The sequence below is a fragment of the Nanorana parkeri genome, unplaced genomic scaffold, assembly GCF_000935625.1.
Source record: "Nanorana parkeri isolate BGI_ZX_2015 unplaced genomic scaffold, ASM93562v1 scaffold1408, whole genome shotgun sequence".
Lineage (NCBI taxonomy): Eukaryota > Metazoa > Chordata > Amphibia > Anura > Dicroglossidae > Nanorana > Nanorana parkeri.
Window position 1 is genome coordinate 28,922 of NW_017307676.1, and position 26,429 is coordinate 55,350.

General features: G+C 41.0%; 1 protein-coding gene across 2 annotated transcripts in view; it reads right to left on the reverse strand.

Annotated features, from left to right (window-relative positions):
* CHODL (chondrolectin) overlaps positions 1-26,429 on the reverse strand; it is a 69,801-nt gene that overhangs the window by 3,979 nt on the left and 39,393 nt on the right. Inside the window, exons 2-4 of one of the 2 annotated variants that reach the window (XM_018569840.1) lie at positions 15,843-16,155; positions 13,225-13,382; positions 8,465-8,512 (exon numbers count right to left, since the gene is read on the reverse strand). In XM_018569840.1, coding sequence (XP_018425342.1) covers positions 8,465-8,512; positions 13,225-13,382; positions 15,843-16,155 — 519 coding nt within the window. The remainder of the gene's footprint in view (positions 1-8,464; positions 8,513-13,224; positions 13,383-15,842; positions 16,156-26,429) is intronic. The other variant, XM_018569841.1, reaches the window with a different exon arrangement.

Here is a 26,429-nt window from a genome sequence, read left to right on the forward strand (position 1 = left end):
AGGGGGGGGGGCACACAGTACCCACTGCCCCCTTTCTGGCTAGAGGATCCCAGGTTGCTAAGATCTCTTTGGAAAACTGTAATGCTCTGGCTGTCATCCTACCCACCTCAATGATGTCACTGGTTGCCGGGAGCTGTCCCACTCAGCTGCTGGCAACCAGTGGCGTCAGTAAGCTGGGCAAGTGCCAGCCAGAGTGTCACAGGTTTCTAAGAGCTCTTAGCAATCTGGGATCTTCTTGCCAGAAAGGAGGCAACAGATACTCCTGCCGCACCCCCAATGTGGCCCAATGAGATGCCGCCTGAGGAAACCATCTTAGGCTGCTTCATTATGGGGACAGCCCTGGCTGCTGGGCATTATAAATTATCTTCTCCCTGTTCCAGCCTGCGACCACAGCATCTGAGCCCAAAAAGGATTCCATCACATCACACTATATAAAATGGGCATGTGCTTTGCATTAGTCTCAACATTTTCTGAACCTGGATGCCTCATAAAAAGATTAACATGGTTATTCACAAAAAGGTGAAGAGTTTGGAGAAGGCAGGAGAAGTGAATAATCTAGGACAACATATCTGAACTGGTAAGGGAGCTGAATTGCAGAATTTTTCCAAATCAGCTATTTGTCCTAGATTGTTCACTTTTCCTGCCTTCTCCAAACTCTTCACCTTTTTGTGAATAACCCTGTAAATCTTCCTAAGGTGCACCGGAGCCACTTTAACGGGAACTTGGTACTACTATATGCAGATCCATTGTTTTAGGCGCGAATCTTTTGGTGGCAATAAGTTGGCTCTATAAGTTTATTTGTTGCTACTCTACATGAAAGCATTTGTAAACTCAAAGACAAAAGTGTAATAGATTGTAGATTACCAATCTTTAAATTGTGTGGCTGCATTAGGTTTTTTTCAGGCTTTTTTCCTTTAATTTTGATCTGATGACTCTTCAAGTAACACACTTCCTGTCCCTGTGCTCACTCTTTTACTGTGTCTGTGCAGGGAGCCATCGTAACTAGACATGTAAATTTTGTTTCATGGATATTCTTTTTTTTCAATTTGTTTATTAACTGACATATCCGACAGTACAAAGTTATAGCAACGAGCATTGATACATATGTTACAAACAACAACATGTGAACACATTGGGGTCCGGCATTGTACAGAGAAATTCCACTGTCAGTGGCAAACAGATCAAAGACCATTTGTATAACAACAGTCAAAACATTCCAACTGTGATGTCTAACAGCCTCTGGCGTGTGTGTAGTTTGAGAGAAACATAAAACTAATCTACAATCTAGCCGGCTGTGGTATGTGTCAGTATTAACAATATATAACCTCTGGGGGAGCATCACGAGCCCCTTAGAACCATTATTGTGAAGCCATTCTAGTAGGAGCACACACTCAGCTTCTCCCTAGACAAGGTAGCAGGCGCAAGTAGCAAATGAGTGAAGAGGGAGAACAGAAAAAGCAACAGAGGACCAGTGTCCTAGAGCATAAGGGAAGAAATAGAGGAAGAATAGAGTCCCGAATCGCCTCCCTGCGCTCCCTTCTTAGGGGGTCTAACCTCATCCGACCTCTAGGTGGTGGGGCCCTTAGCTGAATGGAGCCTTTCAGAAGGCGCGTCCCAGGCAGGCACGGCCAAAGGGTTCAGTGCCTCAGGGTCCCCCTGCCAGGAGATCCGCAAATTTAGTTGAGTGTTGGAAGTAAATCCAGGGTCCCCAGGTTGTCAAGAGTCTCCCTTCAGTGTTCCTAAAGGGAGAAATATCAACAGGGCCTGGAACAGATATAGGACCCGGGGCAAAACGTTCATTTTGATGGCCGCACATCTCCCAAACCAGGAAATAGTATGAGCTGACCAGAACCGTATATCTCTTAGTATTGCCGCCATCAGGGGCGCAAAGTTAGTCGCATAAAGGTGTTGAATGTCTGCGGTAATGTGTGTCCCCAAGTATTTAAGTTGGTCCTGGGCCCAAGTGAAGGGAAAGTCAGCACGTAAACAGGTGAGGGTATCGGTCGTTAGGGTGATGTTTAGGGCGGCTGATTTGGAAAAGTTCACCTTAAAGTCCAACAATCTGCCATAGGTGGCTAACTCAGAGATCAGATGGGGCGTGGACACGAGAGGGTCGGTGAGGAAGAAAATTAGGTCATCTGCATATGCAGCAACCTTCTGTTCTCCCGCTGGGGAGAGTAGCCCCGGGATGTCTTGTGATGCCCTAATGGTGCCCAGAAAGGGTTCTAGGGAAAGGGCAAAAATCAAGGGCGAGAGTGGGCATCCCTGTCGAGTACCATTGGACAGGGGAAAGTCCGTCGATCTCGTTTCATTTACCCTCACCGCAGCAGACGGTGAAGAGTATAGAGCCGAGATCCATTTGATCATATTAGCTCCCAAGCCAATGTGTCGCAAGACCGCCATCATGAATCCCCAGTTGACAATGTCGAATGCTTTCTCGGCGTCCGTGGAAAGCAGGAGAAGAGGTTGGTGGCTAGTTTTAGCTATGTGGATGACATTGAGGACCCGGGTGGTGTTGTCCCTAGCCTCTCTGGAGGGGATAAACCCAACCTGATCTGGGTGAATGAGTAACGGCATGAACGGAAGTAACCTATTGGCAATGATTTTAGAAAATAATTTAAGGTCCACGTTCAACAGAGCAATGGGCCTATAGTTACTGCACTGCGATGGGTCTTTGTCTTCCTTCGGTATCAGAGTAATCCACCCTTGAAGCGTGTCTCTAGGCAAGGGGTGATTCCGAATTGTAGGCCGAGAGGAAGTGGGTGGATAGCTGGGGCAAAAATGACTTGTAATAGGCCACCGTGAGGCCATCCAGACCCGGCGCCTTGCCAGTCCCCGATGATCTCAGAGCGGACTCCAGTTCTGCCTCAGTAATTTCAGACTCTAGTGCCTCCCTGTCTTCCCCGGGTATAGTGGGCATGTTGGAGTTGGTGATATAGGCCCGTGGGTCGGGGGCCGATAGTTGCGCGTCCCCCCCGCCTGCGTGGGGTGTAAATTGTACAGGGCTTCATAGTAGGACCTAAACTCCTCAGCCATGTCACCGGAGGACGACACTGTACTGCCAGATCGTGTTTTAATCTGAGCAATGAAGGATTTAGCCCTATTACCTCTCAAAGCTCGTGCTAGGAGTTTCCCGGGCTTGTTTGAAAATTCATACATCGTTCTCCTGCCCCCCAACAGACGCCGTTTGACCTTAGTGAACAGCAAATCATTAAGCTCTTCCCTGACAAGACGCAGCTCCACCTGGGTGTGGAGAGCCAACGATCGCTTATGTGCCGATTCTAATGCGTGTAAGCGTTCAAACAGGTGAGCCACTTGTTTACCCCCCTCCCGTTTCCTGCGGGCTCCGTGTTTCAACAGGAATGCCCCGAATGACACATTTATGAGCCTCCCATGCGGTCAGGGGAGACGTAACGGAAGAGGCGTTTATTTCAAAAAAGGAGGGTATCGCGGATTCAACATCAGATTTATTCTGAGGGTCCTGCAAGAGCGATTCATTCAATCGCCACATGAAGCATGGGGAGGGGGACGCCGTCAGAGCTAAGGACATGTGTAACGGGGCATGATCTGAAAGCAGGATGTTGCCAATTGAGGCCGAACACACCCGTGAGAGCTCTTTGTGGGCTACAAAAAAATAGTCTAACCTGGAATAAGTGTGATGGACCTGTGAAAAAAAGGTGTAGTCCCTGTCTCGTGGGTGTAAAAACCGCCAAGTGTCCGTCAGGTGTAGAAGGTGGAGTTCTGCCTTTAATTGTTTCAGGTAGGAAAAGGCTAAGTGGGAAGTACCCCGGGAGACATCTAGTAAAGGATCCAAAGCCACATTAAAATCGCCCCCTAGGACCAGAATGCCATCCGCAAATTCCAACAGGACCTGAACCAGAGTGCGAAGGAATCCCAGTTGATCTGAGTTTGGGGCATAGACATTGGCCAGTGTCACTGTAACGCCACCTATCGTCCCCTTCAGGAGAAGAAATCTACCATTAGTGTCTACATATTGGTCGGTGTAGAGCCATGGAACAGACTTGGCCAAAAGGACAGAGACTCCCTTAGATTTTGAGATGGGGGAGGGGCAGTGATATACAACTGGGAAATCCCGGTTGTGCAACCTGGGGACCTGGTCCTTCCTGAAATGGGTTTCCTGCAGGAACACTATCTGAGAACCAAATTTTTTCAGATCTGTCAGCAATCTAGATCGTTTTTCAGGAACGTTCAGCCCCCGCACGTTCAGTGAGGTGAACATCATCGCTGCCATCGTCCCTAGCTGGGAGCGGGAGACGGTTCAGTAGGGGAAAGTACAGGAAGTTGAAGTTGAAGAAAGAGGATAGATATAGCAGGGAGAAGCCAGAGGGTGAGTACTCTATAATAACTAGAGGTTGTGGGCCCCTACCCAGAGAGTTGGTATCCGTAAGCTACCGAGTATACACCAATGGGTGTATGTATCCTGTCCAGACTACTGGTACAGGCAAGACAATTGTAGCAACCCTTTGCACAAAGCACGGAGTAACCCTATGTGGGGGTGGTAGCTATAACCGTTGATGTAACAATATTTATGGAATTAACTATATAGCATCAAAGGTGGAGATGCACTGCCCGCTCCCGGCGGCGGGACGGCACAGGACGCTGCCCTATGATCCGTTCCACTCGGTTCCACAGGCGAAGCTATCTGACTGTTGGACTGGGGTAGGACTCCCCGGGGGAGTCACTCTGTCCAAGGGTCTCTGTCCCATGCCGGCCAAACCTCCGAATAACAAGCGTCTCTCCCTCATGTACAACAGCGTATAACATGGTACAAGAACAGGAGCACTATATTATGATGGGAGCGGACGGGGACCCCATCATACATAACTACCAATAAAACAAAACAAACAATCCAAAAATGGGGGAGCGGGGAGGGAGAAGGGAACTTTGCAAGCAACTACTATAACCTGCATCCTGTATACCGCCATCTCCACACGGACATCCTTGTCTGGCAGGCGGAGGTCGGTTGGATCCACTGTAGGGGCGATGTCAGGAACACAGAGCCCGGCCCCGGCCTAGCTCGGGACCACCGTCCACTGGGCTGTCGACCCCCAAACAACAAAGGGTGAGTTCCTGTGACAAATAAATAACTGTGGATCGTCTATGGCTCCCGCCTTCACGCTTCATGGCTGATAGGTGCTGGCACCGAAGATGAACGAAGTGGGTAGCGGCGTCTTCCTCTGGGAGGGCGAGCTTGCCTTTGGGCTCTAGGCGCGGTATCTGCCGGGCCTGTAGGGAAATCCAGCCAGTTCGGAAGATCGACGGGCGCCTCATCTAACCACTGGAACAGATCAGGCAGTTGACAAGGTGTGTGGAGGGCAAAAGAGTGATAGCGATGGTGAATGATGAGGTGAAACGGATGGCCCCAACGGTAAGAAGCTACTGCAGCCCGTATAACATCCAGCAGGGGTTTTAATAACCTGCGCATTCGCAGCGTGTGTCGCGACAAGTCAGGCATCACTTGTATCGAGGCACCATCAAAATCTAGCGGGCCGTTGTTCCAAGCCTTCCGCATGATCTCTTCCTTGACTGTGAAGAAGTGGACCCTGCACAGCACATCCCTGGGTGTGTTAGAGTCCGGTGTGTGAAACGATTGTACCCGATGCACGCGGTCAAGTTCGATGGGGTCACCAGGAGGCTTGCCTAGGTACATATTAAGTATAGCTGTAACTGTGGATCGCAGTTCAGGGCCTGATGTTGCCTCTGGAATGCCTTTCAACCTGATATTGTTACGGCGACTGCGATTCTCTGCGTCATCCTGATTCAGAAGTAAGGTGGTCAATTTTTGCTGCGTGGCCGCATTTGCAGCTTCCATCGCTGACACCCTGGAGTGGAGATCATCTGTAACAGTTTCTACAGAAGTCACTTTGCTGTCTAATGCCTCCACTTGCTGTTTGATTTCATGGACTTCTGTCCTCAATGCCTGCACTATTTTGGCAGCCATATCGTCCAGGTCTGCCTTAGTGGAGAGTTTAGGGTGGAGGGATCGCCACGTGTAGTCACTGTCTGCCTCATCATTGTGACCTGTTGCAGTGCGACCCGGGCTCTGGGTAGCGTCCTTAGGTGGCGGATCAGGTGTTAGGATCGGAGAGATCTCTCGATCCGACCGGGAGAATGCAGGGTTAGGGGCCGGCTTAGACTGCTCCTTTGGGGGAGGCTGACTCACCACCGAGTAACGGCCAAGCGCCATGTTGGATTCCGGCGCGGCCTGCGGCTGATTCGGCGGGTGCCCGAAGTAGTGGAGCAAATCCCGGGGAGGTAACGTTGGGGACGTGCAGCGGGACCGTTTGAGTTGTGACATGAGGGGGAGAGAGCCCCGTAAAGTCCGCTGAGACGTCCCGGGAGAAAAGGCTGTGCAGAGCTCCGGCAAGCTGCGGCCTCACTCCTCCATATCCAGACCACGCCCCCCTGTTTCATGGATATTCATCCAAATTTCATAAAATTCAGACAATCGGATGCATCTGAATTAGAATTTACGCATTTGAATGAATGCAAACAAATCCAAACGTTCCTTTAACACATATTCGGATCCGTCCGAATTTTGTTCAGAACTAAACTAAATAGGACATGTAACTGCCCAATCAGATGGTTTTTTTTGGCTGTGACTTCATTCTAAAATGAAAATTCAGATGAATCCAAAATCCGAATAACAAATCTAATCAGATTTCGGATCCAAAATGCAAAAAATTAAAGAAATAAAATAACAAATTGATCCGAAAGGAAAGAAAACAATTGTATTTGCGTGGTTGGATGTCTAATGGTAACCATCCAGACTGGGATTCAAAACTCCTGTCTTTGTTCATCTCTATTACATAGGGGAGGTGGGGTTAGTAGTTTGCAGAAAGAAATTTGCTTCCAGATTATCTCACAGAATGGACACGGCATTTCTGGCACAATCAAAGGATAATATTTGTTCATGCTAAAAATGTTCTTGCCTGAAAATGTTAAACTAATGCAGCCACCACATCTAAGGACTGGTTACCTGCAACATATTATATTTTTGGATATATATCAGTGTATTTATAATATTGTACTGTATATCTAAACCATGTACTAAGTTGTAGATTTGTTATGGCATGAAAATGTGCTGGTGTATAGTAAAGATTGAAAATCAGATACTCCATCTCCTATTTGATGGAGCAGGTGCTCAAGTAACCTGACATGTAGTAAAATAATGAAGGGGCTCTTTGGACCCCTTACTTGTTCACTTTTGCATTTTAAACACAATGCCTGAGCACAGTCTCCCTATTTTCCATGTCCATTCAGCAAGCAAGTAAACAATGTTTCTGAATCCCTATTATTTATATACAGTAATACCTTGGTTTACAAGTAACTTGGTTTGAGAGCGTTTTGCAAGACAAGCAAACATTTCTGAAAAATTTTGCCTTGATATACAAGCAAATGTCTTGCAATAAGAGCAAAATTTTGTAGAAAAGCGCCACCCGAATAAGGCTGTAGCTGTGTGAGCGATGAGTCTGTTTAACGACAACACAATGTCACATTGGATAGATTCCTTGTTAAGGTTTCACGAAATGAAAAAGATTCCATTGAGTCAAGAGATAGCAGTGATTCCGTTAGTGATAGTGAAAGTCGTCCTACACAATAATCCTTCTCTCTCTCGTCCCCCTCACACCAACCACAAAGGTATGGGTAATTGGTTTATTTGTCTTTATATTTTGTACAGTATTATATTACAGTACAGTATTGTAATCATTTGTATATGAATATTTTTGGGTTGTGGAACGAATCATCTGAATTTCCATTATTTCCTATGGGGAAGTTCGCTTTGATATACAAGCGCTTTGGATTACAAGCATGCTTCCGGAACGAATTATGCTCGTAAACCAAGGTATTACTGTATATAGGGTGCAAGGGATTATAGGAACATATTCCTCTGTGATGTCATTGACCTACTGCCATAGGTTGTGCTCTACTAATGATGTGTTTAAGTATTTCTTCGGCATAAACTCCAAAAACAACTGCGACAAGAAGGTGTATACTTACATACCTACCTAAGATCACTTAAGATAAGCCTGTACATGAAAGAGAGATGTGCTGGTGGATGAAGATCATGCTATTTGTTTAAGTGAATCATATTCCATCCGTACATCTAGCTAGTTGCTATTCTTTTTATTCTTAGGCATCTGTTTAGCCCACACAATTGTTTTGGTATCTTTATTCCCTCAAGTCTAGCTGCATAAACTAGTTGTAAAAATCTGTGTTTGAGATATGTCCCTTCTAACATTACATCAAATCTGGAAATTGAATTATAGTAATACAAAAGGGAACATCTGAAAAACATGGATAATTATTTATTTCTGCCTGATTGACTTTCCATCTTTTTATGCTCCCATAAATTTGTCTTTTATTATTGAGTTATCCTTTTTTTCCTGGTGAATCACTGGATACTTGCCACCCCCATTGGAAGGCTTTTTAAGTTTCTTACCATAGTCTGGCTCTGCTCTATCTCCTTTTTCTTTTTCTAGGATATTTTCTGTTAAAGAAAAGAAAATACCCGATGAGGTGTAGACATCCATTAGCTAGCTGTAACAAGCAGTTATTTATTTTACATCATGCCAAAACAACTCCTACCATACCAAGAAGCTTTAGCTAAACTTGAGTGTAATAGATATAATAAACTGAAAAGAATAGAAAATGCTCAAAGTATCAGGGCATAAAAAAAAAAAAAACACAAAAAATGTTTAAAGTCCACAACCCCCACATTCATGGGCAAACATGCGTCGGGTGCATCTAGGTGTGAAAACGACAATTGCTTCCATTACGCCGCACATGTTTCATATCATTGCAATTGTCAGAGTGTGATATAATAATAATGAATACTTTTAAGGCCATCAATCACTGTTAACAATAAATTGATGAGCAGCAAAAGCTTTTAAAGCGTCATCTATGGCCAATTTTGGGTGTGGTATTTTTTTGTTGATTTTGCGGGTGTGCGCAGTTTTAAGGACTGTCCATGATAGAAGTCGCCAGCACTCGATGATATGTGCAATAAGCAAAGCACTTTTTATAAAATTGTCACATGCGTCATACAGCCTGTTATGATTTTAAGGACTGACATGTTTGCTGTCTATTTAACTGATGTGACCCCATCTTTACATTTTACCAAAAATTGGGTAATAACTGTTTTATAACATAATAAAGGGAAAACATTTTTTTATTTTAATTTTCGGTACCTTTTAATTATATAGTTAAAAAATGTAAATCCCAGTGGTGATTAAATACCACCAAAAGAAAACTCTATGTGTGCCCACAAAAATGCCCACAAACCTCAATAAACGAGGAAGGACTGTAAAGAAGAGAGGGCCAAAATTCCACTGCAACAATGTCAGAGACTAGTAGATTCATACAAAAAATGATGACTTCAATTATTGCCGCAAAAGGCGGTTCTACAAGCTATTGAATCTAAAGGTGTACTTAGTTTTTCACACCTGGCTTCTCTATTTTTGGCGTTATGCTTGTAATATAAATAACAACACGGTGTAATATCATGTGTTGTTGTTCATCTGAGGTTGTATTTACCTAATTGTAAGACCTGCTAAGGACCAGGTGATATTTATTATGCCCTGATATATAAAACCATAGAATTCAAGGAGAGTGTACTTTCCTTTTCATATGATTGGATAGATAGATAGATAGATAGATAGATAGATAGATAGATAGATAGATAGATAGATAGATAGATAGATAGATAGATAGATAGATAGATAGATAGATAGATAGATAGATAGATATTGGGTGAGAGATAGCACCACCCACACCCTCTTACATAACAGAATTTAGTGGCCATGTGTGTTGTAGAAAGAGAGTTCCATGTTTACTGAGCTACTAGAAAACGTGTGCCCATTTGCTGTGTTGTATGTTACATAGATTAAATACTGCACACCAGTCCATTCTGAATTTGGAAATGAATGGAGATTTGCACATTTTGGAAATGAATGGAGTTTCTCAAACGAAAACCACATCAACTGTCAGAATTTCAATCAAGAACAATTTTCCACCTTGCTCCTCTGATTTTGTTAACCTCTATGGTCGATTTGACCCCATTAAAGATTCGAAAATTGAACAAATAATTCATAAACAATTTATTTCAAACAAAATTCTACTGGTGGGAAATAATAGGGTTTCTGGAGGGGTGTAATTGACCATCCAAGAGAGATATTACTAAAAATATATATCAAATTTTATTTTGTGATTTGCATAAAATTAAAAATTAAATGCATTTAGTCAAAACCCTGCATGGGATTTGTTTGTACAAATTTAGTCACTTGTATAGTACATACATATTGATACAATCCAGGTGTTCAAAATGACATGATATTGATCACAGAATAAACAATAATATAATAGCCCCTATCATGGCTTAGCTTAAAAGGTCCCGACGAAATTCACCAGTGGCTTCATCAGGGGACCCAACGTGGATCTGACAATGAAGAAATGACTTTGTTTAGACATACATTAGGTTAGAATCACAGACATCTATAATTAGGCAATAGCAGGTTTATATAGGTGGTCTATTTTGAACAGATTGTAGTAATACAGTTGATCGCCATTGGTTCTGGTCATTGAATACTCACCATTCAGGGTTAGTTTGCGAAGTAAGGGAGACACTTGGAGGATCGGGAGAGCGGAATCAAGATGACCCCACCGCCACCTAAACGATCTCTTTTATTGTCACACCTGGGACCTCAGGGTTACACAAAGAAAGATGGCATCCAATCGTCCAGCCGACTTCACTAGGATGCTTTATCCAAGGTGAGATATGTTGGGAGGAGGCCCGGCTGTATAGTAATATAATCCTATTGTTTAATTTCCACTGGTCACTTTTCTTTGCATACTTTTGGTTTTGGTTTTATTTTTGGTGTTTTGGTACACACATTTTATTTTTATCACTTTTCTCTTCCCTTTCTTATTTCATTATTTCATTATGTGTTTCCCTTTTTCTCTTTTTCCTTTCCCTTCTCTTGGCATGGAAACTCTGATTTATAGAGAAGCCATGAAAGCATATATACACAATGCTAATTTAGACATAGACTATCTTCATCCTAGCGATGACCTCATATAACCCAGGAAATGGCTGTTATGAATAATTAAAATAAATCGAATACACACACACTGGACACCATGGCTAGACACAGACGATGGGACCCAGACTAGGAGTTTGGCAGAACAATTGAGGACAACCATTATATACTGTAGCAGGTCATCATGTAGAGAGCAAGGAGAGGTCCTGTCCGGGGTTTATGTGTCACCCAGATTCCTCTCTTACACCTTCCGGAACCTATAGTAAGCCCCAGGTTTTACGCTTTGCCTCAGTGGCAATTTAGTGCAGGTGAGGCAAACAGACAGAGCTCTGGAGCCTGGGGAGCAGACAGTCTCTATCTGCTGGAGCACAAGGTTGGTCAATGGGTTTTGCTGAAGCCTGACAAACAATAGGTTTGTACAGGTTGGTAGTCAGGACTATCGTATGTTTAGTTAGTGCCGGGACACGGCTAGGATTTTGTTTTTGAAGTATTTACTTTCTTTGAGCACTGTATATAGCCTGTGTGTTGCACCAATAAATGTAACACTGTTTGAAGACAAGTCACTGGTCTGGTCTCTAAACCTTGCAAGATTGCTCACCCCAGGGAGCAATTGTACCCGCTACCTATTCCCCAGCTCACAATATATATGCCACTCCCTCTATCCAACAGGCAAATACAATAGGATTATATTACTATACAGCCGGGCCTCCTCCCAACATATCTCACCTTGGATAAAGCATCCTAGTGAAGGCGGCTGGACGATTGGTTGCCATCTCTCTTTGTGTAACCCTGAGGTCCCAGGTGTGACAATAAAGGAGATCGTTTAGGTGGCGGTGGGGTCATCTTGATTCCGCTCTCCCGATCCTCCCAAGTGTCTCCCTTACTTCGCAAACTAACCCTGCATTGTGAGTATTCAATGACCAGATCCATGGCGATCAACTGTATGCAACAATCTGTTCAAAATAGACCACCTATATAAACCTGGTATTGCCTAATTATAGATGTCTGTGATTCTAACCCAATGTATGTCTAAACAAAGTCATTTCTTCATTGTCAGATACACTTTGGGTCCCCTGATGAAGCCACTGGTGAAACGCGTCGGGACCTTTTAAGATAAGCCATGATAGGGGCTATTATATTATTGTTTATTCTGTGATCAATATCATGTCATTTTGAACACCTGGATTGTATCAATATGTATGTACTATACAAGTGACTAAATTTGTACAAACAAATCCAATGCAGGGTTTTGACTAAATGCATTTGATTTTTAATTTTATACAAATCACAAAATAAAATTTGATATATATTTTTAGTAATATCTCTCTTGGATGGTCAATTACACCCCTCCAGAAATCCTATTATTTTCTACTTTTTCCCTAAGTGCACCTACCATAGGGCGAGGTGTTAATTTGCCGCCCACAGGGAGGCAACCCACGCTCTATAAAATTGAAAATTCTACTGGTGTATAGTTTTGCATTGTATAAAGAAATCTCTCGTTTTTGGTTGGTCTTGTCTTTTTTTTTGTACACGTGGAGCGAACACGTAAACAATATTTATGCTCTTTTTGGACAAGATGCTACTTTATCCCTGCCCTCCCAGGCAGAACAGTCTTGCTCTATCTGTAGATTCTGTTGAAATTGACTTATCCACACTGACATTGATTGCAGCAAGAGATACATATATATGGTCTTTTGATGTTAATCTTATTTCTTTATAGACGTTAACCAGAAGATATCTTCATCAAGCTGCAAGGCTGGTTCTTTTTACTGTCTATGCTGCTCTAAAGTGAGGCTGTGTTCCAAGAGATCAAAGGGAAACATTGGAGAGAGGGCTAAAGCAGGCAATGTCTGTTATCACATATTTGGATCCAAGTCACAAGTACATCAGCCAGTAAAGATTTTTTATTAAAACAGGCAATGTGATATGAAGCTGAACTGAATAGGTATCTATGGCAGCAGCTTCTGGAAACAGTCAATCTTAGCATGGCTGGTTTGACATGGGGGCTCAGGCTTCACTCTCAGCTCTCCCCATGAGGTTAATATACTCAGGCTATAAGTCACTTAACAGTTTTTTTCACAAGTAGGAAGGAAATAATTATCTCTTTTTTTTCTTTTAGAAAACCTATTTGAGAATAGGCTGCAAATTATTATATTCTACTTACCTGGTGGATATTTGCATATAAAATTGTGCTTCATGTTGCACCGGTCATCATTCCACTGGTACATGTATGGTCCTCCTATTCCAGGATTAGCAGTTGGTTGATGATACATGACCACACACCCTTCACTGCCACATGATGGTTCATCTGCATACCAGTTCCTATCAAAGCACATACATGGGTTATTATCCTTGGGTTTAACAAAGAGCAATACTCAAAGTATAATAACCTATACCAGCTAATCTGCAATCATCTGGCATTATGCTGGCATCTCTACATTTAAAAAATGTGACATCTTTTTGTTTGTACGTAGGACTCAATCTTGTCTTACTAAAAAAAATACATATGTGTTTTTCAACCATTTGATGACAGCAATACACCATTGTATGGACACACACAATGCCCCATGCCATGAGAATGTTAATGTTGCAGTACTAAGAACTAAGAATGCACTACTGTGTGTGGTTCTAGATGTAGAGATTAGAGATGAGCCTGGGCTTGGTGGAAACCCAGTTCACATGAGTTTGCCCAAGCCCGCTCAAAACTATGACCATCACACCCCCCTGCTGGGCCAAATCAGTGATTGGCAGATATAAATGACAAAGAGGCAGAGAATGCATCTTTCTGCAATTGATTGGTCTGGGGGTTGGTAGTCACAGTTTCAAGTGGGCTTGAGCAAACTCAGGCAAACTGGGTTCACACCAAGGCTAGGCTCATTACTAGCAGAGATGTGTTTCTGAGCGCTTGCTTAAACGTGCACTTAATTTTTCGGTTTTACTGTAGTGCGCTGATTTCTCCAGTAGGATGTACTCAGTGGCTGTCTACGATGTTTCATCTGCCAGACTCTTAAAGTTCAGAGGGCTGTGTCAGGGATACATCATGGTTAGCCTTGGTGCTTGTTGGTTAGCCAATCACTGATGAGATTGTTGTCAGTGGTTTTGGGTCTAGCCGTAGCAAAACCCCTGATTATGCTGCTGGAATTTCAGTCTGTTGCCTGCAGGTTGTTACCTGTATGTTGTTACCTGTTATTGGATGCTGGGCTCCTGCCCAGACATAAGGGCACTGGCCCTCTGGGCCTTCCATGTGTACCTGCTTGCTACTGGATTCTGCTTATTATCTTCGAAGGACCCCACCCATGATTATTTAGCTACTATCGGGTATTTACTAGGAACACTGGAGCACCACATGAACATCCACTAGCCTACCTGCCTAATTCAAGATGATGCAGTAGTTTAAGGAGATAGTGCTGGAGACAATTGAGTAACACCTGAATCTCCACTGGTCCAGAGTTGCAGTCATATTAGGCACAGAGAAAACAAAGGAATCTCTGTTGTAATGGATGCTGCTTCTGCCTGCTGGTTGAGGGTGAAGTCTGAGCTCCATGCAGAGACTGTCAGGTTTTGAAGAAGATGTACTACTGTTGGGTATTTTCGCCCTCCCTACTCTTGTTTTGCTGTTTGAAAAAAAAACTTTTAAAGACATTCAAGGACTTGCAAGATGTACAAAAATGTGAGTACTATGTCTGGAGACAAGGTATTATCAATTGGGTGAACCAATTAAACTGCACAAAGCTCAACTGGGTCATCACCCAGCCTGGGCTTAGAGTATAATAGCACATGTAATTATGTGAACACCATTAGGACCTTCCCCTTGCATAGTAGAAAGACCCATGACCTCATGAGACCAACCAGAAGACTCTTGCAAATAAAGTATGTATATTTATATATACTGTTGGGAGGGATGGCTTTTCTTAAAAAATATACTTCTGTTTTAAGCATTTGGATACATTAGTGTTAAGATCATTATCAATCTCCCCTCCCCCAAAGCCAATCAAATGCTATTTGTTTGCAAGGGAAACTATATTCTTTATAATTTTTAAAAATGCATGACACAGTGTTCAACTTAGCAAAAACTTGTATCTTATCAATGTGTGTTAATGTATGTTCTGCATACAGCTTATTATCTATATGCATGGGATATGTATTTTTGATCTTCATATCTCACTAGTCATGGGAAATAATAAGCTCTCTGCCGATGTGATTGGTAGCCAGAAACCATGTGATCTAGGTTGTCTAATCTGGAACCTACAGAACAGCATTTTTTTTCTTATAACACAGAATAGTAATGTGATTTGGTAACACTGATATGTCATCTATTAATTGATGTAAAGTGTGAATTTTAATGATAGGTCCACTTAAAGATTCATCCTGCAAACATAAGGTCTGTTAACTAGATAAAGACTTGCAGTATTACATACATTAATTATACAGAAAAATCAATATACACTTTACAGTAACTTTATATTGATGTTCATGTTACCATTTAGCAAACTCATAAAATTAACAATATAATCCTTAGATTTGTTTTAATTTTTTATAATTTCCCAGACCAGCTTGGTAATAACTTTACTAAAATGAAAAATTAACTTTTGTGAGATAATGCTAAAAATAGAAAGGTGTGTTAAGCATTATCTCAGAATGAGTCAACTTAATTGGTTTTTGAGAGCATCCAGAGACATTCAATGAAATTGTTATTCTATTAACATTTTATAATAAACCAAATTGAGTTATTGTCTTATGCTAAGTTCATTTGGAGATTATTAGGATCACTAATAATTATACCTGAACAGTGCAGTGCTCCCATCGGCCCACATGTAAAGGTCTGGACAGGCTCCTGAAGTTGCCATGGATTGCAAGTTCCTTGACAGGCCGATCCAGAAGTCCCCGTCTGACTTTCCAGACCCTGAGTTTGTCAGATTTTGCAACATTCTCTCGATGAGTTTTTGCTCAGCTTCACTTTCAATGCTTAAAAGATGACCTCCTTCTCCACTACAGACCTGATGAGCATGATGGTAACCAACTCGTGCAGTTAAGTCTTGAAAGTAAGCAATTTTATAACAAGGATGCTTGTAGCCTGCATAGCAAATCTTCCGGCCTGTAATAAAAGTAAACAAGTGTAAGGATGAGAGCGCTTGGAAAGTATTAAATGTAATTGCTTTATAATGACCATCGAGATGCTGTGAAAAAATAGATCAATATATCAAAGGCTAAAGCTTCCAAAATAAACATTATTTCAATTTTGTATGATGTAGTTCCATGGTCGGAGCCCCCACCAGCACCATCACCAAAGAAAAACAAAGCAAGATCTTACTCCCCTTTCTATATTCTCTGTAACACAAAATAGACAATCCAGAAGTTAAAATGACATTCCTTGTAATGACTGAGGCAAATGAGTGGAGTTGGGAATCCTGATGCTGTTTATAATGATCTGAGCGAAATGGCAAAAGCATAGAAGCCTACAAGCAATATAAAACCTGCAGATGGTAAAGTCACAAACAAAAATTACAACCACCTAGAAAAAGAATTTACTAATGGAACGCTGGCAAAATCTATGATCCCCAAATGCTGGGAACCGATAAAGTATCTTAAAAAAATTAATGGAAGGAACATCTAAAGCTGGCCATACAGCTATAGATTTTCTGCAGATTTTCTGTGGTCAGATGGAAAAAGTGCAAGCTTTAGTATCTTGCTATATAGATATATGTAACTCCAAATGGAAAACTATTTCCTCTAATCCATCACCCTCTAATCTCATTTACTTTTCTAACTTCTGGAACTACTATATTGTTTACCACAATGTTAATTCTTGCATCAAACATTTCTATACCTGTTATATACTTTCTGTGAATTATTTAATACAATGATCATGAAAATTTTTTTACTATAGAGAAATCAGATTTGTAAGTCATGTTGCATCAAAACTGCATTAGTATGACTGTCATTGAATGACCCTACTGCTGAACTCCAGGCAGATATACAAGCATCCTAAATCTAGCCATACAATGTGAGAATTTCAGCCACTTCTTGATGAACTGCCTGAAATTTGCTCAGTGGGTGGCCCTGTTGGCAGCTTTCTGTCCAGCATTCTTCCATCAGAAAATTGAAGTTACCAGGTGAACAGTGATTGCATCTAATTGGCTGCCATCACTGTTTAGGTATTCTGGCAGCGGCACACCCATCACTATCCGAATACAATAGCCCTGCAGGAGATTCGACCATTCATGCTGTTTAATGTGGATGGAGCAATCTGTTATATAATTTTTTCGTTTAGTCAGCACTTTGGCAAGTTTTATGAGGAGAGTAGAGTGATAATCTTAACAGTATACAGCTGATGCTTAATTATCCAGTAATTGGTTGGGATGGGTCCTAGACTAGATGGTATTGCTCAGTTGCAGTGTAAGTAAATCATAGAGTGAAAAATATGCTGTGCTATATGGTTGAGGGTCTGGAGCACAAATATAGAAGAGCAGCTAAGACAGTTCCTGTACTGTATATGTATTTTACCTGTATATTTGTTTTTTTATTTCCTCACTTAACGAGTTCCGTTCCTACGACCAGGTCGTTAAACTAATTGGTCGTTAAGCGAGGAACTGTATACAGTACTGTACTGCATTAGTACAGTACTGTATAGTGTTGCAGATGTACAGTACTGTACAGTGTACTGTAATTCGGTCAATAAAGTACTTACCGAGACCCTCAGTGGAGAACGAAGTGCAGCACTACCGCTGGCGACAGTGGCGAGACGTCGCACTACCGCTGCAACATTCCCGCACATAAGGTCGGAGAGCTGGTCGTAAGTGCAAGTGGTCGCAAAGCAAGTAAGTGAGGAATATCTGTATTTATTACAGGTATTTATACCGCACCGACAAGTTACACAGTGCTTCACATGCCTTTGTGGAGCTTATAATCTAAAGACCCTATCTCACGTGCATACATACGAGGGCCAATTTAGACAGGAGCAAATTAACCTACCAGCACATCTTTGGAGTTTGGGAGGAAACAAGAGTACCTGGAGGAAACCCACGCAAGCGTAGGGAGAACATGCAAACTCCTTGTAGATAGTGTCCTGGCCAGGATTCGAATCATGGACCCTAGAGTTCATCTTTAAATAGGACCCTGCCTGGTTCTGTAGCCTATGTAAACTAGCACGATGAAAACATTCCCCAACTTCTACAATTAAAAGTTAGTAACCACAAAATGGAGGAAAGGAAAGCCCATTGTTTTATAACTCAATTCCTTTCTTTATTCATGGCATTTATTCAATAATGGGATAATTGTGGAAAATATATGCATTTGTAGACCAGATTGAACTTGACAAGAGGCAGTTTCCCTTAGCCCCTGCCAATAGACACAGAAGGATAGGCAGACATAATCGACTAATGCATGAAAACTGGTGCAAAGAAGATATTTCTCATAGCAACCAATAAGGCTTTATGTTACATTTACCTACTGCAAGCTACAGAATGAAAACAAAGCAATCATTTGTAGCTATGGAAAATAACCCTATATCTGTTATTTTCTTTTATTAGGTTAACCAACAGAATTCCACTATTTAAAGTCACAATATAAAAACAATATTGCCAGCTTTTCCTGAAGAAAACACAGTAACCACCACACAATGATGTCCTTCAGCTTTAGAAAACCAGCTAGCATACGCAACGCCAGTACATGAAATATTTCTTAAATCTATGTAATTCTTTGAAATCTTGATGAAAATGTGACATACATAATTCATGGGATGCTGTTTTACTGGATGCTGTTGTGAAGCTCAAGCTGCATGATATCTCTGATTCTCTGATAGTTTGTCTTCCATCTGACGAATATTCAATGCTTTGATACACTTTTTAAGAACATAAACCTAAACAACAAGAGATCTTAAATCTCACAAATATACTATACATGCTGAGACTCTACTCAGGACAGTCTATATGGATTTCATCCATGAGGAATTGAATATAACAGCTGTCAAAGATAATATATACTTGTGGGGAATTTTATGTCATGATTTTAAAAATAGCAATGTATTTTGTTCTTGTTATGTTTCCTATTACGCATGGAAACCAGGAAATAGGTGGTAATATGCATAAAAAATAAACTATTTGATATGGTAATAAGTAGAGTGCTGTAATAAGAGTCATGAGATTGCTACAAAATAAAAAGATTAGGGCATTGGTAGAAATCTACTGCTGATAACTTACTTTAATTGCTTACTTTAGGGCCAGTCTACCTAAAACAGTTTTTTTTAGCTCTTGGTAGATGCTAAAGAGTTAAACCACCTGACATATTCTTATATCTCTAGGGAATTTGATTAGTTGAATCTCTACACTTACATTTCTGTGTCTCTTACATGCCTTAGGCATCCTAAGGGATTCCCACTCTTTCTGATGAATTTTCTTAAAGAGCAACTCCGGTTAAAAGTTTCATTAACCCTTGCAGTTGGGCTACCCTTAGACAGCAAGGGTTTTTACCCAGGGTCAAAAATAACAAAGTTATACTCACCCGATTCTCCTAGCCAGCCGGCTGTGACAGCACTCCCTCCTGCCTGTCTCCTCCGCTGCAGCGATAGTATGCTCACATCCTATACATTGTATATACAGTAGAACATGATGATTTACAGGACCTTGGACCATTGAAGAGGAGGGGGAGTGAGGCTGGAAGGACTGTTCTAAAAGCACGGAGGATCGGGTGAATGTAACTTTTTTTATTTTTGACCTTAGGCAAAAATGAGTACAACCCTTGCAAGGGTAGCCTCACTGTAAATGTTAATAACATTTTTACTTGGAGTTCTGCTTTAATATATTCTAATGTAAATGTAAAAGAGGTGCTAGAAGACACCATGTTGGACGGGAACGCCCAGAATCTTGAGGTGACCAGATCAACTCTTTTCCAGTACACCATTTAGTTTGTTTAATTTTGTAGTGTAGTATAAGAAGGTGATCTGGTAACCTGGAGATTTTAGGTATTCTGGTCCACTTTTGTGTGTTTCAGAACCTCTTGTATGTGGTGAAGGTGGTGGTGGATGGAATCACAGTAAGCAGCGAAGGATCAGGTATCCAACCTGAAAATGAGCAGATAATAAGATACGTCAGCAAGATTTGCTTTTTGGGAGACTGTAGATTGGTAGTGTAAGCAGCAGGACAGGTAAGTATGAATTTGTTTTCTTTTTAGGCAGGGCCTTTTTTAAATAGTGACAGAGTTGCGTTAAGACCATCACATTTCATGTTTAGAAATGGAGACTTTGTCTAAACTAAGAACTGTCCATGCTCCAACACTGCAAATTAAAGAAAAAATCTCACTGTAGTCCATCTGCCAACCAACTTGTAATCCGTGAGTGTTTCCAGCCCGAGACTCCCTGCCTAGAAGCCACTCAATCTATTGCATTTCAGTTGGACTGCGGTGTGCGGCTTTTTTCTTTAAGTTGCTGTCTTGAAGCATGGACAGCTCCTAGCCTGTGCCCGGGTGCTGGAGGCTTGATGTTGGATGAAGCAATGATAACTCTCTGCATTTCTATACTAGATTAGGAACTGTTGGTAAGAACAAATCCTTTGAAAATAATATACAATAAAGTATGTAAGAAACTTTGGTGCAAAACATCAAGCTATTTAAAGTCTGAAACAGTAAAAAATAACAGTTCTATCTGGAAAAAAAAAAATCCTTAGTACACTATAATTACTTTAATAGACCAAGTATAATCAGATTTATTGCAAGCCCACCATGTAAGCCTTTTTAAAGCAAAATATAGAACTTCATGTTGAGGTACATTCTACAGAAGGGTAGTGGTCACTTTTGTCAGACCTATCAGAGAGATCATTAACTTTAATTACACTCCCCCTTACTTCTGTGTCTCATAGTTATTGACACCAGTGCCATAAAAACCCAACAGTGATGAATTGCTATTATGTTCCCTGGTAATGTGCCAGACTAATGGCTAAGATATAGTATTTCAAATCAAAGTTGTTATTAGCACTAATACACTGCTGGTTACAATGTTCTTTGAGCCATATAGCTTCCATTATGGGGCTGCATCATTCAAAGGTGTCATAATAATGTAAGCAAAAGGCATTTGAATTGTACAAATGATTTCAAAGAGTCTGTGCCATAGTTTACTAATAGCACCAACCCCCGAAGGAGCCGCTAGATAGATTGGTCCCTCCTACCCTGTCTAGGGTTTACAGTTCCATTTTCTTTAAGCCAACCTGCAAATCTGTGTCTTGAACTGTCTTTGCTGTATAGTACTCGATGATATAGCTACCAGTCCATTTCAGAAAGTAATCTCCATGCTTCAGCAGAGGATCAACTTCCCTGGCTCCTCATACATGCAGAAGCTACTCCATGTCATCCCCATCCTCAAGTCTCACTGACTAAACTCCAGTCCCTGGCCTCAGCCTGAGTACATGGCTTCCTCCCTAAGCAACAATCCATCACAGCCCTCCCCCAGGCTCACCCAGGGGAGACTCACTCAACTCACTTCCCAAGGTCACTCCTGAACATTTACACCCTCTCCCAGCATGCACCTGGCCCTTATATCAGCTGGAACAATAAACAGGTGATTGGAAGAATTTTATAAAGATTATATGATTCTTTTTTTTTAAAGATTGAGCGTCTGGGACAATCTTATAGTTTGATATTAATGTTGCAATCAAAATGTCATCATATGAGAGATTAGACTATGCAAATGACTGATTTGGGCATTGTATTTATGAATTGGTTTAGAGGACTCTTTATTTATCAATAGGAATTTATTGTCTATTAAATGTACAGAGTTGTGCAGCCTTCCTTTTTTTTCAGCTGTCTTCTGGCATGGGGTCCAATGGGGTCATTTTCTTCTTTTTCAGCAGTCCTCTGTACTGCAGAGAATGACATTTGTACTATAATGGGAGAGTCTTCTTCTATTGTATTGTGAGCCCAGGCCAACGCGGTGATGCCCTACTAGGAGATGTGTTCATGATGGTTTGGGCTTACAGGAAGTAAGTTGAATGAGGTTTCAACCCATAAGAGGACAAGCAGCACTTAACAGAGCAGAGTTTTTATGGGGACAGTTTTATTTTTTTTGTTTACACACTTTGGCTAATTTATGCTTTTTATTAGGGGAGTTGGAATTAATTTGGATATTTTGCAAATCATGAAGGCTTCCATTTCTGACCTCCATCTAAAAGAAAGAGTTGTTGTTCGATTGTCCTGCTCACCCTTTAGCTTCAATGCTTTCTATATCAGCAATCTGAAATAAATATAATGCAAGTTAGGTCAGACTCCTAATCCACTTTCTTGTTCCAGTTCAGTGCCTGTCAGGCTCAATCATTTTTTAAATATCTGGTTAAGTAATGCTGCTATGATTACTAGCACAATTACTAGTCAGCTGTCCTTTTAAATTATGTCCTTATTTTTCTTTGCTAAGAGCATCATACCACTTTAACCTTACAAATAATGTGATGTTTTTGTATTTGCTGATGTTTCTGCAGATCTCTGTATTAATTTTTTGCCTAAATGCATTATAGCATATATATGATTTTTTACTTTGTATATAAATTAGAAATGGGAAAAATTTGGCAAACTTCCTCCACCGACAACTTGAGATTCCAAAATGTGTTTCCCTGGGCAACTTGTGGGCGCTTTGGGTTTATGTTTTTATGCATTTCCTCCTCTTGTTTGTAATGTACCGCCCTTCTTCATGTAGTCATTTAGTGTCATGGCTGCCAATAGCAAGACCACATGTACATGCTAGCTTGGAAACATTATAATCCTTGACCTTCAAATACCGTCTATTCATTAATCTGCTGTATCCTGTTGTCTGCTGTAACCTGCTGGATGCAATAAAGCATTTTGTAAATGAAAAGGTATTTGGTGAGTTCAGCTATCTAATAAGGATTGTCCATAGTGAATATATCTGCTTATACAGGCCAGGCATAGAGGTCATAGAGGCATAACCAAATAAGGCTTCAACTAGAAGCTGGCTTTAAAGGAAAACTATGAGGTGAGTGAAAATCACTCATCCTCATAGTTCAAGCCGACGCGTGACAATGAAACTGTCACACATCGGCTCAATAGATCGGGAAGTGAGTGAACACATAACGTCACGGCTGCGGCGGTCTCAGTATACCGCGAGCTGTAGCTCACGATATACTGAGCTCTGTGTCATGGGAGGAGGTTAGTATATGTCCTCCCGTGACCCCTAAGAGAACTATGGGGGGAAAACACCCCATAGTTCTCTTTTAAGTGTAGGGCAGTGAACATAGGATTTAAAATGGATGCAAAATAAATGTTTTTTTTAGCTTGGAATTTGTGAAGTATGTGTTGCTGTCTGTGTTCTGGGAAGGACCTCTCTATATATTCTTTTCATTATTGTCATTGAGACAGAAAGTGAGGAGAATAATAGTAGATAATATTAATGATAAAGTCGTCACCAATTTGAGAGTTGAGCGTACATTTTTCAATGGGAACACCTGTTCCAATGATAGCCGTCTAAGCTGAGAATATATCCCTCACTTTGGGGAAATTTACTCTCACATTTTGCCTCCTCTAGCAATGGTTTTTATTCATTATGACTCAATCACTATCCAAAACGAATCCCCCCCCCCCAAAAAAAAACCAACAACAAAGTTTTGGCTTTAGATACACTTAAAATGTACTTTCAACAGGGCCCCAGCGTGTCTACCTTTTGTTGCGGGTCATTTGATATTCTAGGAACACCCAAACCAAAACCTGGGAATTTGCAGGCCAAGATTCAAATCTCCACTGCCACAGTCCCTAAGTGGCCTATCTACACACATACTGTATATATATACTGTGTGTTTACTGTATATAGAGAGACATAGTAACATTATATATACTGTACTGTATATATACTGTATATATTTATATCTTACTGAAAAATAGTCTGGTAGTCTGGTAAAATAGTCTGGTAGCTCCTACACACTGAAATATACAGCAGTTTTGTAGTGCAGAACACTGTAGTTCTCAGGAAAGCTCTACAGCACAAATAATCCCCACCCAGAGGCACTGTGAAAGCCTTGCTCATTCTGGCCGGAAAGGATCATGAGATATTTACACTTTGGTAATTTAAGGTATTTGAGTGGACTTTACTGAGCATAGTTTCCTGGATGGTGTTACCAGACAAAAAAAGTAATTTACCTGCCCCTGGCATTGCTCTTTAAATCATTCTCATGCAAATGGACATGGCTTCTTTACAGAAATGTGTTTGTGTTTTAGAAATTACAGCAAGACAGTTTTACAATTATATGCTAAGGACCATTGTCCATCCCTGCATAAACTGTCTTTACTGTCAGAATTACTTTCACCAATAAACCGAGAAGAGATCTCCAGAGCCTTATCAAATATAAATGGTTTCGTTTCTGGCCGAGCACCAAACCACTATGCGGCCTTGAGAGAAATGCACTTGAAAATGAGATCTGAAAACAATGGAATACTTCTAACATTTCACAAATCAATTACAATGCCTGAGTTCCGTGTGGATAGCCAATTCACTGCATAACCGATACCTTTATAACTCCTTATAGTTTGTTTCAAATACATGCAGATGTGATTTTGCGATGAAACCAATTCACTATTTCAGGAACTCCACTAAGTATCAATTACAGCTAACTTGTCCTCATAATAATTTCAATATTTCAGAAAAATATCTCTTTCTTGGACACTTCATGGGGTTCGTTTATAAAAGGTATACTCCAAGCGGATGCTGTTCGCAAGGCATTAGCGCCCCTAAATGGTGCCAAAGAGTATAGGAAATTCCTATACTCGTCAGTGTCATTTAGTGGTGCTAGTGCCTTGCACACTTTTATAAATGAACCCCCTTAAAGTGTATGTACAGCCAACACTTTTTTTAGGTATTCTACAGTATTATAGAGAGTAGAAGGGTTAAAACCTCTACCATATTATTTTTTGCTATCCCTTTTTCGCTGGACAGGTTTCCCTTCACTTTCTACACTGGAGACACAACAGGAAAGGAAATCTCTCCAAAGCAAAAGCAATTTCTATCCTAGAAAGTTGTCATAGGAACCAGTGCCCCCATTAAACGAAAGTCCGTCACATCTAATGACAACTCAGAAGTTTTGGATTTGACCTTACTTTCTGTCTCCAGGACAAATATATGAGCAAACAATTCCCTAGTCTATAAGAAAAAATGCTTTTGCATACAGTTTAATATTCATGGGATCCTCTTGCCTCCAATAGTCCTATGCAAATAAAAGATTTTTGTAAAACTGTTTTGATATAAAGATGAGAATATTTTATCCTTTTTTTTGTACCCACAAGTGCTATTTTTTCCCAGAGTCTGAGCTCAGATATACTGGTATCCATAGTCCACTCACCCAGTCACAGTGCCCTCCTCTACAGCCCCATCCCCGTTTTCAGAAACCTAATTGTTGGCCTCAAATCAGTGTCTAAGTTCTATATAGAGGTCCTATACCAGTCATAGAGAGAGCACAAGTTTGTAAAAACAGCCATGGCAGCTACAGAGGATATTTCAGTACCCTAAGACACACAATGAAAATAATTGGAGGATATATATGTGCTGGAAATGTATTTGTTTAAGTTAGGCTGATCTAAGAATGGTTGTTTTCAAAATAAAATTTAAGCTCTTAGGCCTGGTTAACACCTAGGCGGCATCGGTTTTGCACATTTGTACGCGTGTTAACAGCATGCGGTTATTTGCGTGTTTATGTGCATTGAGCACATTTGTATGCGCGTATATAAAAACGCGCGTTTTGATTGGAAGCTCATAAAACATTGTGGGCAATGGAAGAATGGGCGTATGAACGCGCAAAAGTACTCATGAAAATGTGCTTCTGTCACGTGTTGTTGGCATTTCCAATGAAGTCTATGGGACAAAAAAGCTCTTTTAACTGCCCAAAGAAGCTCCTGTACCTTTTCGGGCGTTTTGCGTTTTTCTGCTCAGGTGTGAATCAGGGCCATTGAAAATCATGAGATTTCTTGTGTTGGGCATTTAAAAGCGCTTTTTGAACTGCTCAAAAACTCCTAGGTGGGAACCAGGCCTATTAATATGACTGTACTCAATATGTGCTGTATCACACTTAAAAAGTGAATCTGAAAACAAATATGATAAATAATACACAAAAACTTTGTATTGTGCCTTGTTTATTGTAACGAATGTTACTCTAATGGTCATCAAGGTATACAGTTATCATAATTACTACATCAAACTGTGACATATGACATATCCATGTGTTATCATATGTTAAGCCCCCGTTCTCATGTCTGCGATGCACATTCAGTTGAACAGGTTACCCTACGATGTGTATATACAGTATATATATATACTGTATATATATATATATATACTGTGTGTGTGTGTGTGTGTGTGTGTGTGTGTGTGTGTGTGTGTGTATATATATA